General features: G+C 39.6%; 1 protein-coding gene across 1 annotated transcript in view; it reads left to right on the forward strand.

The window, feature by feature from the left end:
• Window positions 1-19,257, forward strand: part of grin2ab (glutamate receptor, ionotropic, N-methyl D-aspartate 2A, b) — a 119,707-nt gene that overhangs the window by 10,547 nt on the left and 89,903 nt on the right. The window contains exons 3-4 of the mRNA XM_005750193.1: window positions 17,918-18,142; window positions 18,236-18,394. Coding sequence (XP_005750250.1) covers window positions 17,918-18,142; window positions 18,236-18,394 — 384 coding nt within the window. The remainder of the gene's footprint in view (window positions 1-17,917; window positions 18,143-18,235; window positions 18,395-19,257) is intronic.

Here is a 19,257-nt window from a genome sequence, read left to right on the forward strand (position 1 = left end):
CATCCATCCATCCATCCATTCTCTTCTGCTTATCCTTTTTAGGGGATAAGGGGGCAGGGGTGGAGTCTATCCCAGAGCGAGAGGCATGGTACACCCTGGACAGGTTGTCTGTCACAGGCCTAACACATACAGACAAACAACCAGTTGCACTCACATTCACACCTATGGGTGATTTAGAGTTACCAGTTAACCTATACCCACTCTCTGACATTGATGCTCAAAGTTGGGGTTTATAAAAATCGTGCAGAATCCAAATCCACAGATTTGGCTTCAGATTGTGAGATTTGGAATTCTGCATATAAAACTGATTTGGTTACAGTTACAAATGCTGGAAAAATAACACACAAAAAAATGAAAACTTTGAGTGCTCTTTGAGTGCCCGTGACTTGAAAATCTTTCATCGTGTCAAGGTAAATTTTTGCATGGCTTCATTAAATTTTGATTGACTTTTCATGGCAGGACCCTGACCCTGTAGGCTAGAGCTCGCCCATTACCAACACTGGTACAGTTTCTTCACTTCAAGGAAAGGTGAAAATGGTTCCATTACAGGAAATTTCATGACCTCAGGTTAAAATAGTCCGTGCTTTATCCATCCATGGTGATGATGGCAATCCCTGACTTTTCCATTACCTTGAAGAAACGGTCTTTTTTTCTTTTTGAATTTTTACTATAATCTCCACAATGAAATGCACAATACCCTTCTCTCACAGTGTAATCAGAGTATCTGATTTTGAAGTTTCTTTGAATGAAAAATGTTGTGTATGTCTGTTTTTTTCCTCTTATGTTTTGTTTTGGGATGCATTAAGTTAAATTTAGTTAACCGTTTGATCTGCTGACCTGAACAGTCTGTTACTGTGCCTGCTTTATCTTATTCCTCGTCATTGCTGAGCTTTTTCCCTGTTCTATCTTGTATACAGTGTAGCGTCACTACAGCATACATTTTTTAGATCTGGAGTTTTCAAACTGTAAATTCTAGCCTCAAGTAAATGAGTCAGCCTGCTGATCTGGATTATTGACTTTCTAGGACTGCTGAAAAGAAAATGTGAACAATCTGTACTCAAGTCTGCTCGTCTTGTCTTTGTGCTATTTTTAGTTTATGCACTTCAGGGGGCTGGAGGCTGGCATATGTCACCTCTAGACTGATGTCGTCACATTTTTTATGATACATTCTATTTAAAACAAACCTAACACATTACTAAATGTATACTGCCCATGACTGGCTTTCCGCCTGTCTATTTGATAAAAATGCATTTGACTGCATAAATGTAACTTAATCTTAGACTTACTGAAATCATAATCTTCCATGTCTTCCAACATAATGTTCCAATTTTCCATGTTGTTTACAGATTAATAATTCAGACATGCTTTTTGATCGTTTTCAGTGACCACTCTATTCTCTTCTGTGTTTGGAATATTAAAATCCAACATCTTCCAATATGCATGAGGCAGAGTTAAAAATATGAATCTTGATATTTTAGTTGCTGAAATTATGGCAATAGACTGGAATAAGTCTGAAGATGCAAGGAAATTGCTGATAATCATGATTTCTGGTGAGTTAAAAGTGCAATATTCTTTCAGAGACACCAGCAGATTTCCCTAACATGTGTTATATGTAGTTATATTTCTTACTAAGATAATATGAAAATGCAGTTTAAAAGTAATGTTGCTTTATTGTCACAAAAAGTTGTGAAAAACCTGTTTATGCTCCAATCAGCACACTTGGGTCTGTTTGTGCTGCTCCAATCAGGTACTGCCAACAGGGTAACAAGTTGCAGAGTGCCTGCTGGTGGACCAACTGTGCAATATCAACACATAATGTGTTTGAAGGGTGTTTCTCCCTCTCGTTTTTTCATGCATCAGCTGTTAAACACTGATATATCAGCAGATGGCTAATATTAATCAGGCCTTAATCCTTATCCATTGGTCTGTCATTAGCCCTAGTTTTCAATTACTATTTTTCTTTTTTGTGATTAATCTTTTTTTTCTACAAATAAGGACTATATTAATTGGACTGTGGTGTAATTTTCTGTGGCTTGCTGTGCGGTTAACTCTAAAAACAAACCTTTGGAGAAGTAAGTGCTTTCAACAATATCAGCATTTTATTTTTGCATTAATTAGCAGGTTTCTGTGAGTGTGGATGCACTTTTATAGCTATGTTAGCTAGCACAAATGAATAGTTTGGTTCATCCAAATATGTCTCCAAAACACCAAAATAGTAACGGTTAATATTCCAAGCCACTTGAGGTTTCGAAGCACCCTAAATGAGTCAATCGAGAAACATGGGATCATGTCATGGTGGATGCATCCATCGTTTATAAATACAGTTTGTATTTATTAAAACCTCCTTTTAGTTCAGTCATCATATGTACTTAACTGTGTGAATAGGACTCTGGTGGAACTGAACTGATTGTTCTTTTAGTACTTCAGAATTTCAGTTTTTGACTTTAAACTGACTGGATATCACTTGTGGCTGATCTGTTAGGTAGTTCGGTTTGTATGGTGGAGAGCCCTCCTGTGTATGACCTTGCTGATTTTGCTGTTAGTTATTTTTGTGTTATTAGACTGTTTAATTAATTAGCATCATTATTTATGCATGTAATTTTTGTTTTTGTTATTGTTTAAATGATTTTTAATTTTTAATAAGTTTTGCGTCTGAGGACCCTGTTTAAAAAATTACATGGTGCATCTCAAAGGGGTTTTTCCTCTAATTAAATTTTGAAATAAAACCTCAGTGCAGGAAAAACCTGTTTATTTACTCAAGAAAAAACATTTATGGTTCAGTTATCACATTAAGATTCTTTAACTGGCGTTTTTGTGATGATTTTTTACTCAGTTTAGCACAAAAATACTGGCAATTGCTGTAGTCACATTGCTTAAAGTGGTTTTAAATCTGCGCGTTATTATGTTAAAGTAAGACAGATTTTCTTGGACTCAACACAGAGGGGTGGATCTTTCAGTTTCTGCAGCATAGAGCCACTATATTAAGCATTAAGGGAATTGACAATCATGAACAGTTGCTGAGAAAGGTGTCACATGGAATTATTTATCTATAACATTATTGTTTCTTTGGCACAGCTAAAAGAGGGAAAATTTAGGAGATCTTTCAAATTTTTGGACCAATATTCTGTCATTACCTTTTCACCTGTTTGATTTTGGAGGCAGAAGAAAAAGACTCACTTCTAAAAGAATCCTGAATAAAAATATGGATACCAGGAACTGAGTGTGTATGACAAATGTTTTGCCACGACCTCCAGTCACACAGTGGACTTTCAGACATGCCCTCTTTTACATGTGAACATATCAGAGCTGTATTTGAATGACTATGAGAACTAGCTGCGTCTGATCTCTTAACTTTGACATATCAGAGGCCTGAACTGCATGCCATCGTGTTAACTGATAGGCAGACACAAAATGTCAACTATACGTGGCTCCGGTATTTAATCAGCTCTGCTTCTAATTTGCAGTATGATTAAAAAAATCCTCTGTGATGCATTTTTGTAATTCCCAATCCAGGAGTGGGGGCAGCTGCTGCACAAACATATTGACTCTGCTGTCAGTGACAACAGCAAAGAAAGTCTGGTAAACTTCATTAGGTGCTGACAGTGCGCGTTATCAGTGCACCAAATCTTTTGCTCATATGGCAAAACATAACACACCCAGCGTGATTGTCTCTCTCTCTCTCTGTCTCCCTCTCATGGGAATGTCCAATATCCCAGCAGTCGTGTTATGGAGACAGTAAGCCAAAACAAAGTAGGCAAGTACATTTACCTACCTATCTTTCCTGTGATGATGATTTGCGAATTGCATCTGCCATGCATCAGGTCAGCTATATGAGTGGCCAATAAATGTTCCTATCTGGGCCGTTGATTGTTTTTTTTTTAGAAGAAGGGCAGGAAAACCGCCATCTTTAGCATGTCACGTTCTTGCAGAGCGCCCGGTCTCCTCCTCCTTATAAAATGTCTCTGCCAGAAAACAGCAACATTAAAAGGACGTGAGGAGTATAAAAGTGACCTGCGTCTGAATGACAGAAAACTGTCACATTATCAGAGTGATGAAAGCGGCAGGATTACGTATCTCATGTCTGAATAGGGCATATGTCCCTCCAGAGATCAGAGCGATGATACCTCACCATGCAAATGGAGCTGGAGTTCAAATCTTTTGATGGCAGGAATAGAAGTAAATTCTCAAAGTATCAATGGACACCCAGGGGGCATACCTACGGTGTTATGCACAGATATTTGCACTTTCATCAGAAAACTATTAAAAAAACCCTAATTTCCCATGTCGGGGAGGACCTGTTTGTACTTGTTTCTGTCAAGAAAAGAAATGCTTTCAAAATTTAGGCTCTTTTATCTATTATTGATTTGCTTAAAGTCATCCATGGTGTTATGTATTCTCATGTAGTCAGCTGTTGCTTTGTGTTTTTTCGCCTCAGTCAGAGGCCTCTCTTCTCTCCAATTTGTACAAACATGGCACCTAAGAGACTTCCTGGAGCACCAACTCTGTTTTTATTGATTCTGCTGTTGATTCTTTTGTGTTATTCAAGCCGTGTGGAGGGCAGTGCAGCTCTGAAAGTCCTGCACAAAAATAATTATTGCTTTAATTATGTAACTGTAAAACAAACAATAAATCTGCAAAGGGGGAGGGGGGGTGATTGCTTTTTAATAAAAACCACACTTTGATTTAAGCAGTTAGCGTAATTTAATGCTAACAACCCAGTGGAGCAGTTTTTCAAAAGTCCACTTCTTACCTTGAAGATACAAACGCGCTGATTTGATAAATATGTGAGCAAAAGCATTACCAGCAATTGGTTTCCCAATCCAAAACACATTTGCATACTAATACATGCCCATAAAATATAACATGGTAATCAAATGTCTGGGAGTATGACACTGCCCGATTGATTCTGCCCTCCTGATGATGTGGTGTATTAAAAAGAAATGGTCAGTGGAGCAGCTGAGATGCATCTTGGTAAATGCGATGAAGTTTTTAAGGCATCATCAAATAAAATGATGCTGTTACTTTCCTGAAAATCTTGGAGATGCTGTAATTTTTACCAGCTTTCCCCATGAATAGGACCTTGATCACTCCATGATTTAGTGTGTCACGTCCAGTCAGTTTTCATTCCTTTTTTCCTCCCTCAACATGATCTTGTTGAGAACTCTGCCAGGCAGCAGGATGCACAGGCCAAAAATATTCCCAATACAGCCACAGATCATCCAAAATATATTACGCCAGGTATAATGCTCCCTTCTGCGCCGGCGACAGGTGCTGTCTCAGCCAGACAGTGCATCTGGTGATGTGGGAATATTTGAAGCCTCTGTCGCCTTCTGCCAAGTGTAGTTTTTAACAGCAATGAGCAGCACATCAAAAACCATATGCTGACCAGGCTCCCGTGCTCAAACACGCATGATGAGGGATCGATTTCATGTCGGAGTCTGTCATCAAATGTATTATTTCACATCACAATATTTCAGATGCCGAATGTGTAAGGTTGCAGGTTTCAGCTGTCCATCGCATTCAAACACACACTAGATCTTCTCTATGTATAAAACAGAAGTGCGTACATCACTCTGCAATATCACTTCATTGCCCAATGACTCAAAATTGTGTCACCTTACATAATTACATTACTCCTGAGGTTTGCTTGGTTATTTGCTCTTATGTAAGAGCTTTGATTGGCTATGATTAAAAAACAGTCTCCAAAGTATAATTTCACAACAAAGATTAAGTCTTTTGTTTTTTCAGTACGTTCTGTGTCCTTAATGATGGATTTAATCCTTATGTTTGTAATTTTCTAATATCTGCTCATTCCTTTAAGGTGCCTTATGTATTCAGACTCACCCTTGGTCAGGTCATAGCTTTTCCAACTTTTGGTCTTAAAGAAACCTCCTGTGTGGTTTTGGCAGCGTGCGTTTGATCACTAATGCTGGAAAATTCCTTACCTGCCAGACTTCTGGAGACTGCACTCATAAAGCCCGTTAAAATCACACTCCAGCCTCCGTGCTTCTCTGTAGGCACTAAGAATTCAGTTTGGTAGTCCCGATTAGGTTCACGTCAAACGTGTGGGACTCCACATCAGCAAAATTAATTTATCTTTGTCATATCTGATCAAAGAATGCATTCATCAGATGTCTCTTCGTGTTCTTAAGCAAAATTTAATCTTGGAGTTTGTTGCCAAAGAGTAAGCTAGAGTTTGGGTTTTTTTCCTTGGATGCATCCATAGATGTTGACATTATGCAGCGTCCTTCGCGCTGTCTGAGCTGCCACAAACTGATTTCCAGTGCCAAATCTGAAGCACGTTCCCATCTGTTTTCAGAGCTTGTGCAAGTATTACAGTGTTTATGGTGACATTTTGGGAAAACGGCCACTACTGCTCTGATTAGAAGTACTGTGGCTTCTTCGGCACAGTTCGCTCCAGAAGTTTTCGAACAGTGAGAACAGTTGAGATGTGAACCTGCCCAGAAAAAATGTCCTTGGACAGATGAAACCAAGACCAGAATGATGAAAAGAGAAAATCACAGAGAAGGAAACAAACAGCTCATGATCCAAAGCATAATGCATCATCTGTCAAACATGGTGGAAGTAATGTTAGGGCATTGCCATGTATGGATGTCAGGTTAACAAGCAGCTACTGAAGGTGTGCTGCAGTAAAGGCCGAGCAAAGCATCTCAAGGGAGGAAACATATTTTTGCACAAACCTTTGAGGGGAAACACTGGACCTACGAGAAGTCAGAAAACAACTAAGCGTAACATTCAGCCAGTAAAATACATTTTTCTTTTTAGAAATGTAAATTAAAAAATGCAATGTGATCGTAATGTTTCTGTTTTTGTAAAACATTTGAAAATGAATTGATAACAAAAATAATAATATTTTAGCATTAAAAATATTGTTTTGATTCAGTTTCTGTTAAGCACTGTATTTGATATTGAGGAACTAAGAACTGGATCAGGTTCATGTTGATAAGATTACTATCATGATTTTTAAAGAGAAGTGATTCTGACCTGGAGCTTTTAAAATTTGCAGCACATTTAGACCATGATGAGTGTCTCTGACGGGGGCATGGAAGTGAAAAGTACAAGCTGCCTGGATCATTTTTCATCGTTTTGTAGCGATAAACAAAACCTTTGATTTTTAAATGCCGTTACAGCACATACGCACACCTGCCAAGTTAGTCCCAAATTATCCCCAAATCAAATAACTGGAAAAACTATTGGAGAGTGCACGTTCTGCCAAGGTCAATGCTCTCAAGTTTGGAAATTCAGGAATAGGGAGTCAGATTCATACCACAAGGTAGGGATTTCTACCTTTACCAAGGCCCTACCTGTACACTAAGTTTATTTACATTGACCCTGTTAGGTTATGATTAATCTTGCAAAAATACTTCTACAACGGTACTGATTACACACGTGTCTCGGCTCTGTCATTCGTCCACAGATAATCACTAAACAACGTTCTACATGCATGAATCTGCTCTGCTGAAATCAGTCACTTTCTCAACTTTGTACAGAGTAATGTTCTTTAGACATTACGGCATTCTGCGGATTAATAAATGTCTTTGCTTTCATCAATAATGGATCGTGTAAGAGATTGGCGCACTTGTCATGCATGAAAACGAGAGCACGTTCGTTTTTTGGTTAAAAATTAAAGCGTGAATTTATTCCATCATTACATCAGATTGTCTAACAAGGCAATGATTGTCTACAACTGTCCTGTGTCATTTTAATGTTTCAGGTCCTTTTCAATAATTGATATCTAGAAAAAATCTCATTGTATATTCATAAGAGCGGGCCAGTCCCAGCTCAGCACGCTGCGCAGTGTTCTTGTAACCCTGCTGTTCTTACAGTTTTGGGTCAGACACACTTTTTACATGACCATTTTAATTAATTAACTTTGACTGGCAGCTGCTTCAGACATATGCAAAGAATTCTGACATGTAAACGAATTAGTTCTGGAACTAAAAAAAACAAACCAAAACAATCACAGTCAGACTTCATGCATCCCAAATACAGAATCCTAGATGAGAGTTAACGTTACCTTATAATAAGTCCTCTCTCCATCTCTCAGACAGCATCGAGCCTCAAAGACTACATTTCTGCACCTTGGCACACTTTCATAATAACTTTATTTTCCCTTTCTTTCCTCCCTCATCTTGTCTCACCTTTTGCCTTTTAGTCTCCTCCATAGGGGCTGCGTCTTTCTTACCTGTCTCTTTCTTGACACGGTGCTGCACAGAAACACAAATGCCCTCAAAGTCAAACTCACACAGCATATAGTCATAGCCACAAACACAGTAACAAAGAGAACAAGTGCAGGCCCCTTATGAATTAGACAGAATGTCCTTTTTGGTGTTTGGCATTGTGCTTGTTTTTTCATATTTATCAGCAATGAAATATAAATGACAGAAGTCATGCAGAGTTAACATATACCACATATATCCGCACATACAACAGTGACATAAAAAAAGAGGACTAAAAGAATTGGCTGAAAGTCTGCCCCACTAACAGATGAGCACACATTGCTCAGAGTTACTGAAATTTTGATGTGGGATAAGGCTGTTGGGCTGTTAAAAGACTGCGTCTAGAGGGGAGCAGGGAGCAGGCAGCCGTTTTTATCGAGGACAAGCAGGAAGGCACTTGGAACTCGTGTCAATGTTAAACAAATAAAAGTGTGATATTTCAAACAAGCTCTTTCCACCATATTCTGCCATCAAATCAAGACAGCAAACATTTTTGTTTTGCAATTTAGTGTCTGGTGGGTGGATAATGATACACGCCGTGCTTTAGCAAACGCACGACAACCCCTGGAAAAATGAACCGCGGCAATCGAAGGTCAGGAGAATCACATCGAAATGTGTAATTTGAAAGCAAAGATGTATTAAGATTATTCACAGGTGATGCACTGCACCTGTGGAAATGTGAAGCCGTTTTTTAAATGATCCTGTGTCATCTAAGTGTTGTGCTGTGCACTTAAATGTGTTATTTTTGTTCTGGGATGATTTTGATTTAAGTCAGTAATTTTTAGTTTAATTTGTTTTCCTGACCATTTTCTCTGAGATTTATAAAATGTAAGATTGTAAAATATGAAATTTCTCTATGAATAAATGACTGTGTGATTTTACTGACAGCTTTACTTTAGATCGGGTGTCAAACATACAGCCCTACAAGTCAGAACCATCTCACCAAAGGGTCCAATGCAGCCCACTCAATGACTTTGGAAAACCTGAATATTTTAAATAAGAGAGCATAAATTGTGGACCTTTTATTGTAATTTCAGCAGTTTTTACAGTCTTCTTGCTGACAAAGACAGAACACTGAGACTGCCTTAGTAAAAATGACAGCTTTTTAAAAAAGATAAACTTAGTTTAAATTAGATAACAAAAACATGCCTTTTTCACCATGTACAATAGAATATTTGTAAAAGGAAACATTTTCTGTGAATTCACAGGTAAATTGTGTTGTTTAATTACAGGATAAAGTCCTGTTTTTCTTTATTTCTAACAGTATAAACCCGATTAGCCCGATTTCATACAGCAGCATTTCTTTATAATATGGAAAAAATAAGACCAGCATCATGCTTACAATTACACTGTTAACCCCTCAGCCATAAGGAGCTGATGGGGCATTGTTGTCATTCTTTGTCAGGCTGCCAAGAGGGGGGCGTGAACAACTGACAATTAACTTGAGAAAAACTCACTCAGGATTTTCAACTGGATACCAAAGGAATCTCAGTGTCCTTGACCTTAAGATCAAGGTCAGAGATCAAGTGTTTTTAAAAATAATGTAATCACATAGGATTATCTTATACCATAGCTGCATCTGCTAGGAAGGTGATGGGTAGCTGTGGCAGACAAATAAAATTTTAATTCAGACATCTCAGGGACTGAATCTGTAGTTAAACTTTGTAACACTGAAAGTCGGAGCTCTTTTTTTATGCATGTTATTAAGCAATAGCTGTAATGGTCCAGCCTACTTAAGATGAAATTGGAGTACATGCAGTCTATGAAGTTAAATGAGATTTCCCCCCCTGCTTCAGATGTTTCTGTTCTTCAAACACGACCATGTGAAAGGAGTCTGATTGCGCTCATTCATTCTTCAACTCAAAGAACCTGAGCTATCGACAGCCATACTCAGTTACAAAATCAAGAAGGCGTTTCATTATAGATAATAATGTCTGACCCTAAGTTAGACATTCTGTGGTGAGTGACAGAAGATACTTGGATTAAATGTACAGGTTCCCCTTGAATGTGGACTTGGTCTTTTGGGGGGCTTTTTAGTCTTTATTGAGGTTGAACAGTGTAGAGAAGACAGGAAAGCAGGGAAAACATGAACGTAGATTTGAAACCAAACCTCTGTAATAGCCTAAAAGCATGTGGGTCAACCTGGTGCACTATATCCGTGCTTGTGGATTTGATGTTTGACTTTTCCATGATGTTAATTTAAAAAAGGAACAAGAAGAATTTTCAGTTCCTCTTAACCAATAATGTCAGAAACCCTTCCATGCTGCTTTAACTGCAAAATAAGAACCTTCATTAAGATGGACACAGCTATACTACACGGACAAAAGCACTGGGGCACCTACACATTACACTAACAGGAGCTGCTCAGCCATGGAAAAACACGCCATGAAGCTCCCAGGACACACAGTGATTGCGCTGATGTTAACACCAGAGAAGGCTTGGAGGTCTGCAGATATTTATTCAGCAGAGCGTTGGTGACTTTTTCATACTTTTTTTGGACTTTAACTTTAAGCAATCTGCCACTTTGTGGTCTGTGCTGCTGTGGATCCTTCCACTTTCCAATATAACCAGTTATAGTTAGTCGTGGAAAATCTAGGAGGGAAGAAATTTCACAGACTAGCACACCTGAATTCAGTGGGCTGTTTGGAGCTACACACCCATGAAGTTTTGCACTTCATTGTGTTGACAGTGTCTGTGCACATACAAACAGACACAATGACTTGACACCTGCCGAACTCCTGAAACCTGCTCTCATGGTAGCGTCTGCTGATTTGTGTCTGTAAAAACATTTTGCACAGAATATACACACATACAAACATACGTACAAAAAAATGAAAACAAGACCAGCCACACCACATTAACACTGCATTCAAATTTATTAGGACGCACTATCTAGTCTCCTCGTATGTTGAAGTAATTGTAAAATTGGCTGGGTGCACTTACAAGTACTATAAGGACTGTTTTTAATTGAAAATGACATGCTCAGTCCCCCGATGAAAGCCCAAGAAGCTGAGAGCTGCCAACATGCCTCGGAGCATTCAGTGACGCTGACTGGTTTGTTTTGTGCTGCTTGAAGTTTGCATTTTAAGGTCTTTGTAAGAGCCCAGAGCATTGATTAACAGCTCTATTGAAAATCTGCACAATGTTCGACTGCTTCTTCCTTTCTGTTTTCACAAAAGATGCAGCATGTGGATGTGTGGACCACTTAGAGTTGTTTGGCTTATAATTACTCTTGAAATGCATTAACTGATTCCACGTTTTAAAGCAAACGACCCACCACTAGAAGCACCAGCCCGTCAGTGTCATTTCCAGTTGACAAACTGATATGCTGATTCACCATGTCCGCATGCTGACTTTCAGTTCTTGGAGGCGCATTGATCTCACCCACCTGTTATTTATCTTGCTTGCTCTTTGAGGATAAAAGGGCTGAAATGCATCATCTCCTTTTTGGTGCAGCTTGACCTCAGCGCTTTTCCTCCAACTGGCAGAATCAGCTAATCATTCTGCACAAAATCATCCTTTAATAAATGACCGAACAAATCTGAGAGGTGGGCAGAGATTCAAAAGGTCTGGAAGCAGGCTAAGCTGCACCTCATTACTAGGTTATTGTCGAGGATGCAGCCCAAGTAATTAAAAGGCAAACTACTGATTCTCCTCCTGTCTGATCCTGATCTCCACAATATAGGTTTGCTCCTGTTACCCGACGGATTCTTGTTCCATTTAACTCATTCAGTAATATCTGCAGATTTTCTCTTTATGTTGGCCATCTGTTTCCCTTTGTTTGCAGTCTTTATGTTAAGCTAAAGCAACTAGCCGCTGGCTGTAGGTTCTTACTTATCTGCTTCTTTGTGTCTGAAATGAATGGAGAGATTTAATTGGTTGCCAACAGATGGGGTAAAACCTACATAAAGGAAAGGCATAGCTGCAAAGTATCAAATACTTTTGATGTATATTATCACAATTAAAATGACATATCTGATGTAGATAATTCCAGCATCACCATTAAGCGCTCAGTGCCATGAATGTCAGCTGCAAGTGCTGTATTTCTAGTGACTTTTTTAAAATAACACTTTTATCAGCTAAAATTGATTTAAATGCTAAATGACAGACGGATGAATGTTAAGCTGTCAGTCTCATTTTTCATACCCATTAAATGTAGCGTGTAGTGTTTGAGAGTGTGTGTGTCTAAGTGTGTGTGTGTGTGTGTGTGTGTGTGTGTGTGTGCCTAGTTTCAATATTCACTCGCCTTGCTATAAATTTCATTCAAAAAATACTTTCTCTCTTTAAGCTTTCAGGTTTCTCACGATACTTGAACCTGAAAACAAGCAGATTATGGGCAAATACTGCAGTCCTTCGGCGCTAAATTCAGCTGTCTGTCTACAAATTGTCTCTTAGGAGTCCTTAACAAATCAGAAACATGCACACGCATTGATTTATTTACTGTCTGTGCAGCAGTGAAAAAAAGAAGAAACATCCATTGAACGATATTCACCCCGTCCAGCCATTTCCTTTCTGTAAATCTGACATTGATACCTAATGATAGTGCTTGCCACTTGTTTACCTGCATTAGACCAACTCCACACCACGTCTGACATGTTTACAGCAGCCAGCGTGCCCGAGATGTTGGGTGACTTCGTGCAGTTCTGCTCCCATCAGTCACACATTAGCGTCTCTGCCTTGCCGAGGTCTGTGTAAACATCACAGGCTACAGTCGCGCTGTGTCCAAACTCAATAATCTATATTAGGGTGACAGTGCACTGGCTCAGTTAAAAGACAAGACTGTAAATGACTCAAGACATTTGCTGATTCACACTGATTCAAACTTACTTCTGAAAGGTAGAATTTAATGCATATATATATATATATGTGTATATACATATACACACTGTATATATATACGTATATATACTGTATATATATGTGTGTATAAAAAGGCAAGCTCAGAGTTTTTTTTCTTTTTCAAGGATTCCACACCTTTTAAAACATTTTCCTGAAATATGCCCCTGAAGACGTCACACTGCCATCTGCAAGTTTTTTCCAACTGAGACACAGTTTAGCACAGACTGGCTGGTAATGTGACGAGCATGGTTAGCTTCTCACAGTAGTATTGCAGCCAAATAAAACTTAGAAACAATAAAGGTGGGTGGCCAACTCTTCTTTTAACTTCTGTGCACTATAATCTTTCCAAACGCTGAACTGCTCTCTTCAACAGAGACACGGACTCCTTTTTCTTCATCCTTCTCATATATGTATGCATTATGCACTGGCTGCCAGATTCTTAAGACGACGCTGCTAACATTGCCAGTCTCGTCAAGTCATAAGCAAGTATGAAAGCCGACATCAGTGCAAGTTTTTTTGCCGTGCGTGTTATTTATCGACCAGGTGCATCGGCCTGGAAGCGCAGTTTGAGATGCAGCTTGTGTGCATCCAGTGAAGTGTGCCTCTCTTCTTAATGCAAATGCAATTAGCATTTAAGGGACTGCGCAGACATCAGAGGGAGAGTGCACATTTTGTGGTCGACTACACATTCTGGTACATTTATTAAGGCTCGCCCAATAGTCAGGGGTCAGCGTTGGGAGGATGAGTCTCAGATTTGAAATGAGCTGTTAAAGGAAGGTTGTGCAGAGTAGCAGGATGGAAAGCTGAGATCATTAAAGCTGAACTTGAACTTGACACCAGAGCTAATTCGAGCGAAGCCACTGTGGAGATTGTGATGTTGATCTTGATCTAAGCTGCCGTGGCTTTTATTTCCCCAAACATTTTATGTTCTGAGTGACTCCTGCCTCACATGCTCCAGTAATTTTCTAACTTAGCGTTTAATCAAGACCTCAGTAAATGGTTCGGAAAGTTAAAAACTTCCTTTAATGGGGGACCTTTATTTCAGTATCAGCACATTTTTATTTGCTTTTCTAGGCTTGATTTCTTTCTTGATTTATCACCTCTCTGCATCCTAGTTTCACTGTTGAGGTGCATCTTTGGAGATCTCGTTTACAGGCGGAAAGCACCTAAAGACAGTCCCAGTTACTGATAATTAGCTTCTGCTTTAGAAAATCAGACGCTAATTTCATGCAGATTGCCAGTTCAAATATGCACATAAATCTGGCCCTGACACTAATATTTTAGAACCGGGTATTACAGGGATAAACATACCAAACTGAAAATATATATATATTTTTATGATAAAAAAAGAAGCTTTTATGTATCACTCACACTAGAAAGAGGGTGGTGAGATATTTTAGTTTGGAAGTTGTTGTCCTGTGCTACCACCGAGGCTGTGCATATCAAAAGAAATGCTAATATGTTTTAAGTTATTGAACCCTGAGAGTGCGGAGAACAACCTACCGGCTTGATATAATGCAAAAAACCCTGCGTTTGTGCTCCCGTTAATGTGCAGTTTAACGTTTTCTCTCGCTAAAGAAACTCGCCCTTAAGCAAAAGTAGATTTAATAGCGATCGCTGCTACATGCTTTCTCAGGAAAAGGGCAACACATTTCCCAGGTGTTTCTGTACCAATACCGTTGAGAACAATATTATTGCTACAGCATGATGAAGAGGAGCACTAAAGAGGCCTGTTTTACTGATTTGTTATTGGACTCATTTTCTTCCTCCCTCTCTAAGCTCTCCACTGCAGCTGCATTGTTGCTGACCACCGATTTGACCATATTCGAAATCTGACTGTATAATACAATGTTGAGCTCTTACACTGCACTGAACACTTGACATAGGAAGGTTGTGCCTAAGGAGGTAGAGAAGGCTGGGCGCTAATCAGGAGGTCGGCGGTAGGGGTTTCGATCACTGGCCCTTCCAGTTTCTGAGCACGATGCTGAATTCCAAATAGCCCTGATGGATCCATCAGCGTGTCAATGTGATAGATGAGAGTTTCATGTGTGTGAATAGATAGATTTGAGTGGTTAGTCAGGTTAGTAGGGTGCTATATAAATGCCTGTCAGCTTTACGCATATGACAGCAGATCCTTAGTTAGAAAAATAGCAAGACAAATTTGATCAACTCTAACACGAAGCAGCATTTCCACACGCACAATTCAGATTTGTATGACAGATGCCTAAAAGAGAATCTCCACCAAAAACTGTTTGCATATTTGTGCAAATGACTTTTGTCACTTAAATTCCGTCAGTGACTGACTAAGCTTAATCTGTTACAAGAGGCCTCTGAAGGTTTAAGGAGAGATATCGAGTGGAATACCACTTTAAGGTATTTTGGGGAAACAGCCGTAGAACCAAGAGCATAATTTGTGTTGTCATGTAGAGGCACTATGTAGGTCTGCTTCATTGGCGATGAATGAAAGGATGAAATTGTGGACTGATAGATTTAAGCAATTACGCCCACATGAGCTTTATTTAATAGGAGTTGGGGCTAACATTGTTGAACCACAAAATGTGCTTATATCCGAGGAAAATCACTCTGGGTTGTGTTACAGCATGCACGCAGACATCCTCTGATTCACTGTCACTGAAGCTGCGGCTTGAGGGGCCCATTAATGCGAGATCCTGCTCGAACATTGGGTGTGTTGTCTCGATTTTTGACAGATACATCATTTTCACAAATCTAGATTCAAGTTCAGCTACGAAAACAAAATTTTTTGTTCTTTTAGACGAGGCTTATTTCCTGCTTGGAGGCAAACTTGTTCAATTTAGAAAGCATGTTTAATAATCACAAATGAAAAAGCTCCTTGCAGTCTGTTCCACTGCAGTAAATCAGCCACTGGGGGAAAAAATAAAAATTCCTTTTCATAGTCATTTTTTTAAAGAGTGAACACCAATTTTTGTTGGCAGAGAATTATCTCACTGAACATTTTACTTCATTAAGATCTTGCTTGGCCCTCATCTGGCAACATTAGCATGAATGCTAACAGTTATCCCTCATGACACATCACAGGAGTCAGCGGATGTGATTTTAAGCACAAATGCAAATCCTCCAAGACAGCGTGAGCACTCAGTGACCCAAAGTTTTCCAGCTACGTTGACCGTTTTGAAAACTGCGGTGCAGCACACTCTGACTCCCAGTTATGTTAGCTCTGATGCTAACTCCAGGGAAAGTTAGTGTAATCTTGTCCCATTGGTTGGAGCTGACACTAATTCCCTGGGACAGGAGTGTAGCGGTGTGTGATTTAGCGGCGTATGCTAAGTGCTGCTGGAGCTCCGGGCTAGTATGTGGGCACCAGGGCAGAGAGAGCAAGCTGGGAAAGTACTGCCTTCACTAACTGGCCTGATTAGACCGGGTGTGAGATGACATGGATCAGATACACATACTAACCCAGCTGGAAAGACAGATTGGGAAAAATTAAATAAAAAGAAAAAACAACATGAGTGCATTAAGAGAAAATGAACAGATACGGATGATTAGGAGAAATGGGTGGAAAGTTAAAAACCAAGAGAGGGGAAAATGAAGAGATAAAAAGACAGTAGGTTAATTTTGTGGACGTGATGTTTCCTCCTGGGGTGTTTTTCAGCTCTGCTGGACTGTGGCGGTGTAAGAAATTGGCTGAGATGCAACGTAGCATTTGCATCATGGTTTCATTAGCTCTCATTCAGCCCAAGGCATTTCACACTGCATTTCCTCTACTCATCTGCTTCTCTTAGATCTGCTCGTATTACAGAAAAAAGAAGGTAATACAGAGTAAGCTGAAACAGGGAGCAGGAGCTTGTCTCAGACTAGAATTTGGTTAGGATATAGAGCTAAAGAGCATTTTCATCTCAGCAAATGTTACTGATTGATGCAGACACTTGTGTGGGCCTTTAGCACTTTGGTTTCCCCTCATATCCCCCACCCCAGGAATGAGGTAAAATCAGATTATTTATTTCGGGGTTATTTTATCTGTTAATAGCTGGCACTTTGCTGTGAACACTGCCTGAAGGCATAGATTGTGTTCAAATAAAAGCAGACAGTGGAAGGGAGATTTGGGGCATCTCATGAAGGCCGATTAGCGGTTAGTTAGGTTTAGCCCTGGTCTCCATGCGGTTGCCCACTTTGACACTGAAAGAAGTTATTTTTGAACACTAGAGGACAAAAAGAGGATGATGGGCTTCTAGTCGCAGTCATTTCCTATCATCTAATCTTTGGTTTTGCACTTGAGATTAATCATTAAATGCATCTGAGTCACACTGTGTTTAGATAAATAAAACCCAGTCTGTGAGACTGTAATACGAGCAGATCTAAGAGAAGCAGATGAGTAGAGGAAATGCAGTGTGCACTTCTGTGCCTTTTGAAGACACGTGAATACACTGCCAAAATTTATCCGGCCTATTAGGGAGTAAAGTACTGTAGATTTGAACATGTTCTTGTTTTTGTATGACTCAAAATCATTCTTTACATTAAAATAGTAAAGATTTCACTTTTTGTGGCGGAAACTGTGTGACTTGTTGGTTATTTTAATTAAAAAGTCTTGGCTATAGATTTTATGATCTCCAGGATTATTATTTTAAGATTTAAGATGTTCATAAAATATGAATATACAGGTATTTTCTTACCTTGACAGTGCACGGTGCTGCATCTCTCATCTGCACCTGTGACATGCTGCTGATAACAGGCAGAATTTGTCAAGGTAAAGAAATATTGTTACAGGCTCAGTATATGAGCCCTGCCATCATGTCAGGAGTAAAATGTTCTGTTACTGGTTCTTATTTGTATTGATGTGTGTGTGTGTCTGTGTTTTACAGGGTATAATGGGTGTAGTGGGCTGGATGTTGCTCCTACTTTCCCATATGATGGCGCCTGTGGCATCCCAAAAGCCCCCAGGGCTCAGCGTGGGCGTGATCATGGGCCAGACGCGCGCCGTTATCGACCAGGATCTCCGACCACCTCGGCGCCCCGAAGATGCGCTCGATGTTTCCGTGGTCACGCTGAAGATGAACCAAACAGACCCAAAGTCTGTGATTACACAGGTGAGAAACGCATTGGCATTCACCAAGCATTACACACATGAATGCATCGCCTGCCACAAACTGATGCAAGAGTTTGTTTTACTTTGTCCCAAGGTGTGTGAGCTTCTTTCTCGCACCCGTCTCCATGGTATCGTGTTTGCTGATGGCACCGATCAGGAAGCCATTGCCCAGATCCTTGACTTCCTGTCCGTTCAGACTCAACTTCCAGTCCTGGGAGTCCACGGAGGCTCCTCTATGATTATGGCTGACAAGGTGAGTGACCTGACGCAATGTTGGCCATTTCGAGGACACACATGCAAGGCGGACTGCTTTGCATACATCAGTGTTTGTTTTTTGGAAGTGAAAATAAGGACCCCAATTAAGTTTTGTTTTCCAGATGTTTGTGGCACTGATATAGTCCATATAGTCCACTTGGTTTCCAATATGAAAAATGTTAAGCTCCATGCGTTACACATGTGAATTGCATGTTCTCAGCTGGTAGGTACATGAGTGGAAAAAATCATTTGCTTCCAGTGAGTTACTTTGGGGATGCCTCTTTGAGGTTGTTTGTCTTATAAATGAATGCTCTAGATGAGAAAATAATACACCGGGAGGTTTCTGAATGATGTGTGTGCTATCAACAGCTCCATCAGATTAGTGTTTGTTTAAGTTGAAAGTGGAAATGCTGCTGTCAAAGTTAAACAGAATTTTAATTGCTCTGAATTGATGGCTGCTATCACCCGAAGTAATTTTATGTTAATTAGGCTTTTAAAAGGTTACAAAGTGCACATTTAGAAGTGAGGTGTTTGTAAGGTCAGAAGACGCCTTTGCATGGAGCACGCTGCATCCTCTGGTACATCATTTTTATTTTAGCAGATGATCGAGGATTGTTTAAATATGTAATAATGCATTTTCTGCTTTGTCTAGAACTGGGCTATGCAAAGCCTAACCCCCCACCCCCAAAGAAAACCAAAAGAAAGAACAAGAAAAAGAAATCCTGAGCTGTATGTAGCTGTATCATGTGTAGTGCTCAGTGGATGCAAGAAAAAACAAAAACGACAAAACAACAAAAAAACAGATTTCTAGTTTTAAAAGAAAAAAGAGGAGATATCTTTTAAGAACGGGTATTTGTGTGT

This window comes from Pundamilia nyererei, unplaced genomic scaffold, assembly GCF_000239375.1.
Source record: "Pundamilia nyererei isolate P.nyererei 1_Seehausen unplaced genomic scaffold, PunNye1.0 scaffold00265, whole genome shotgun sequence".
In the NCBI taxonomy this organism is placed as follows: Eukaryota; Metazoa; Chordata; class Actinopteri; order Cichliformes; family Cichlidae; genus Pundamilia; species Pundamilia nyererei.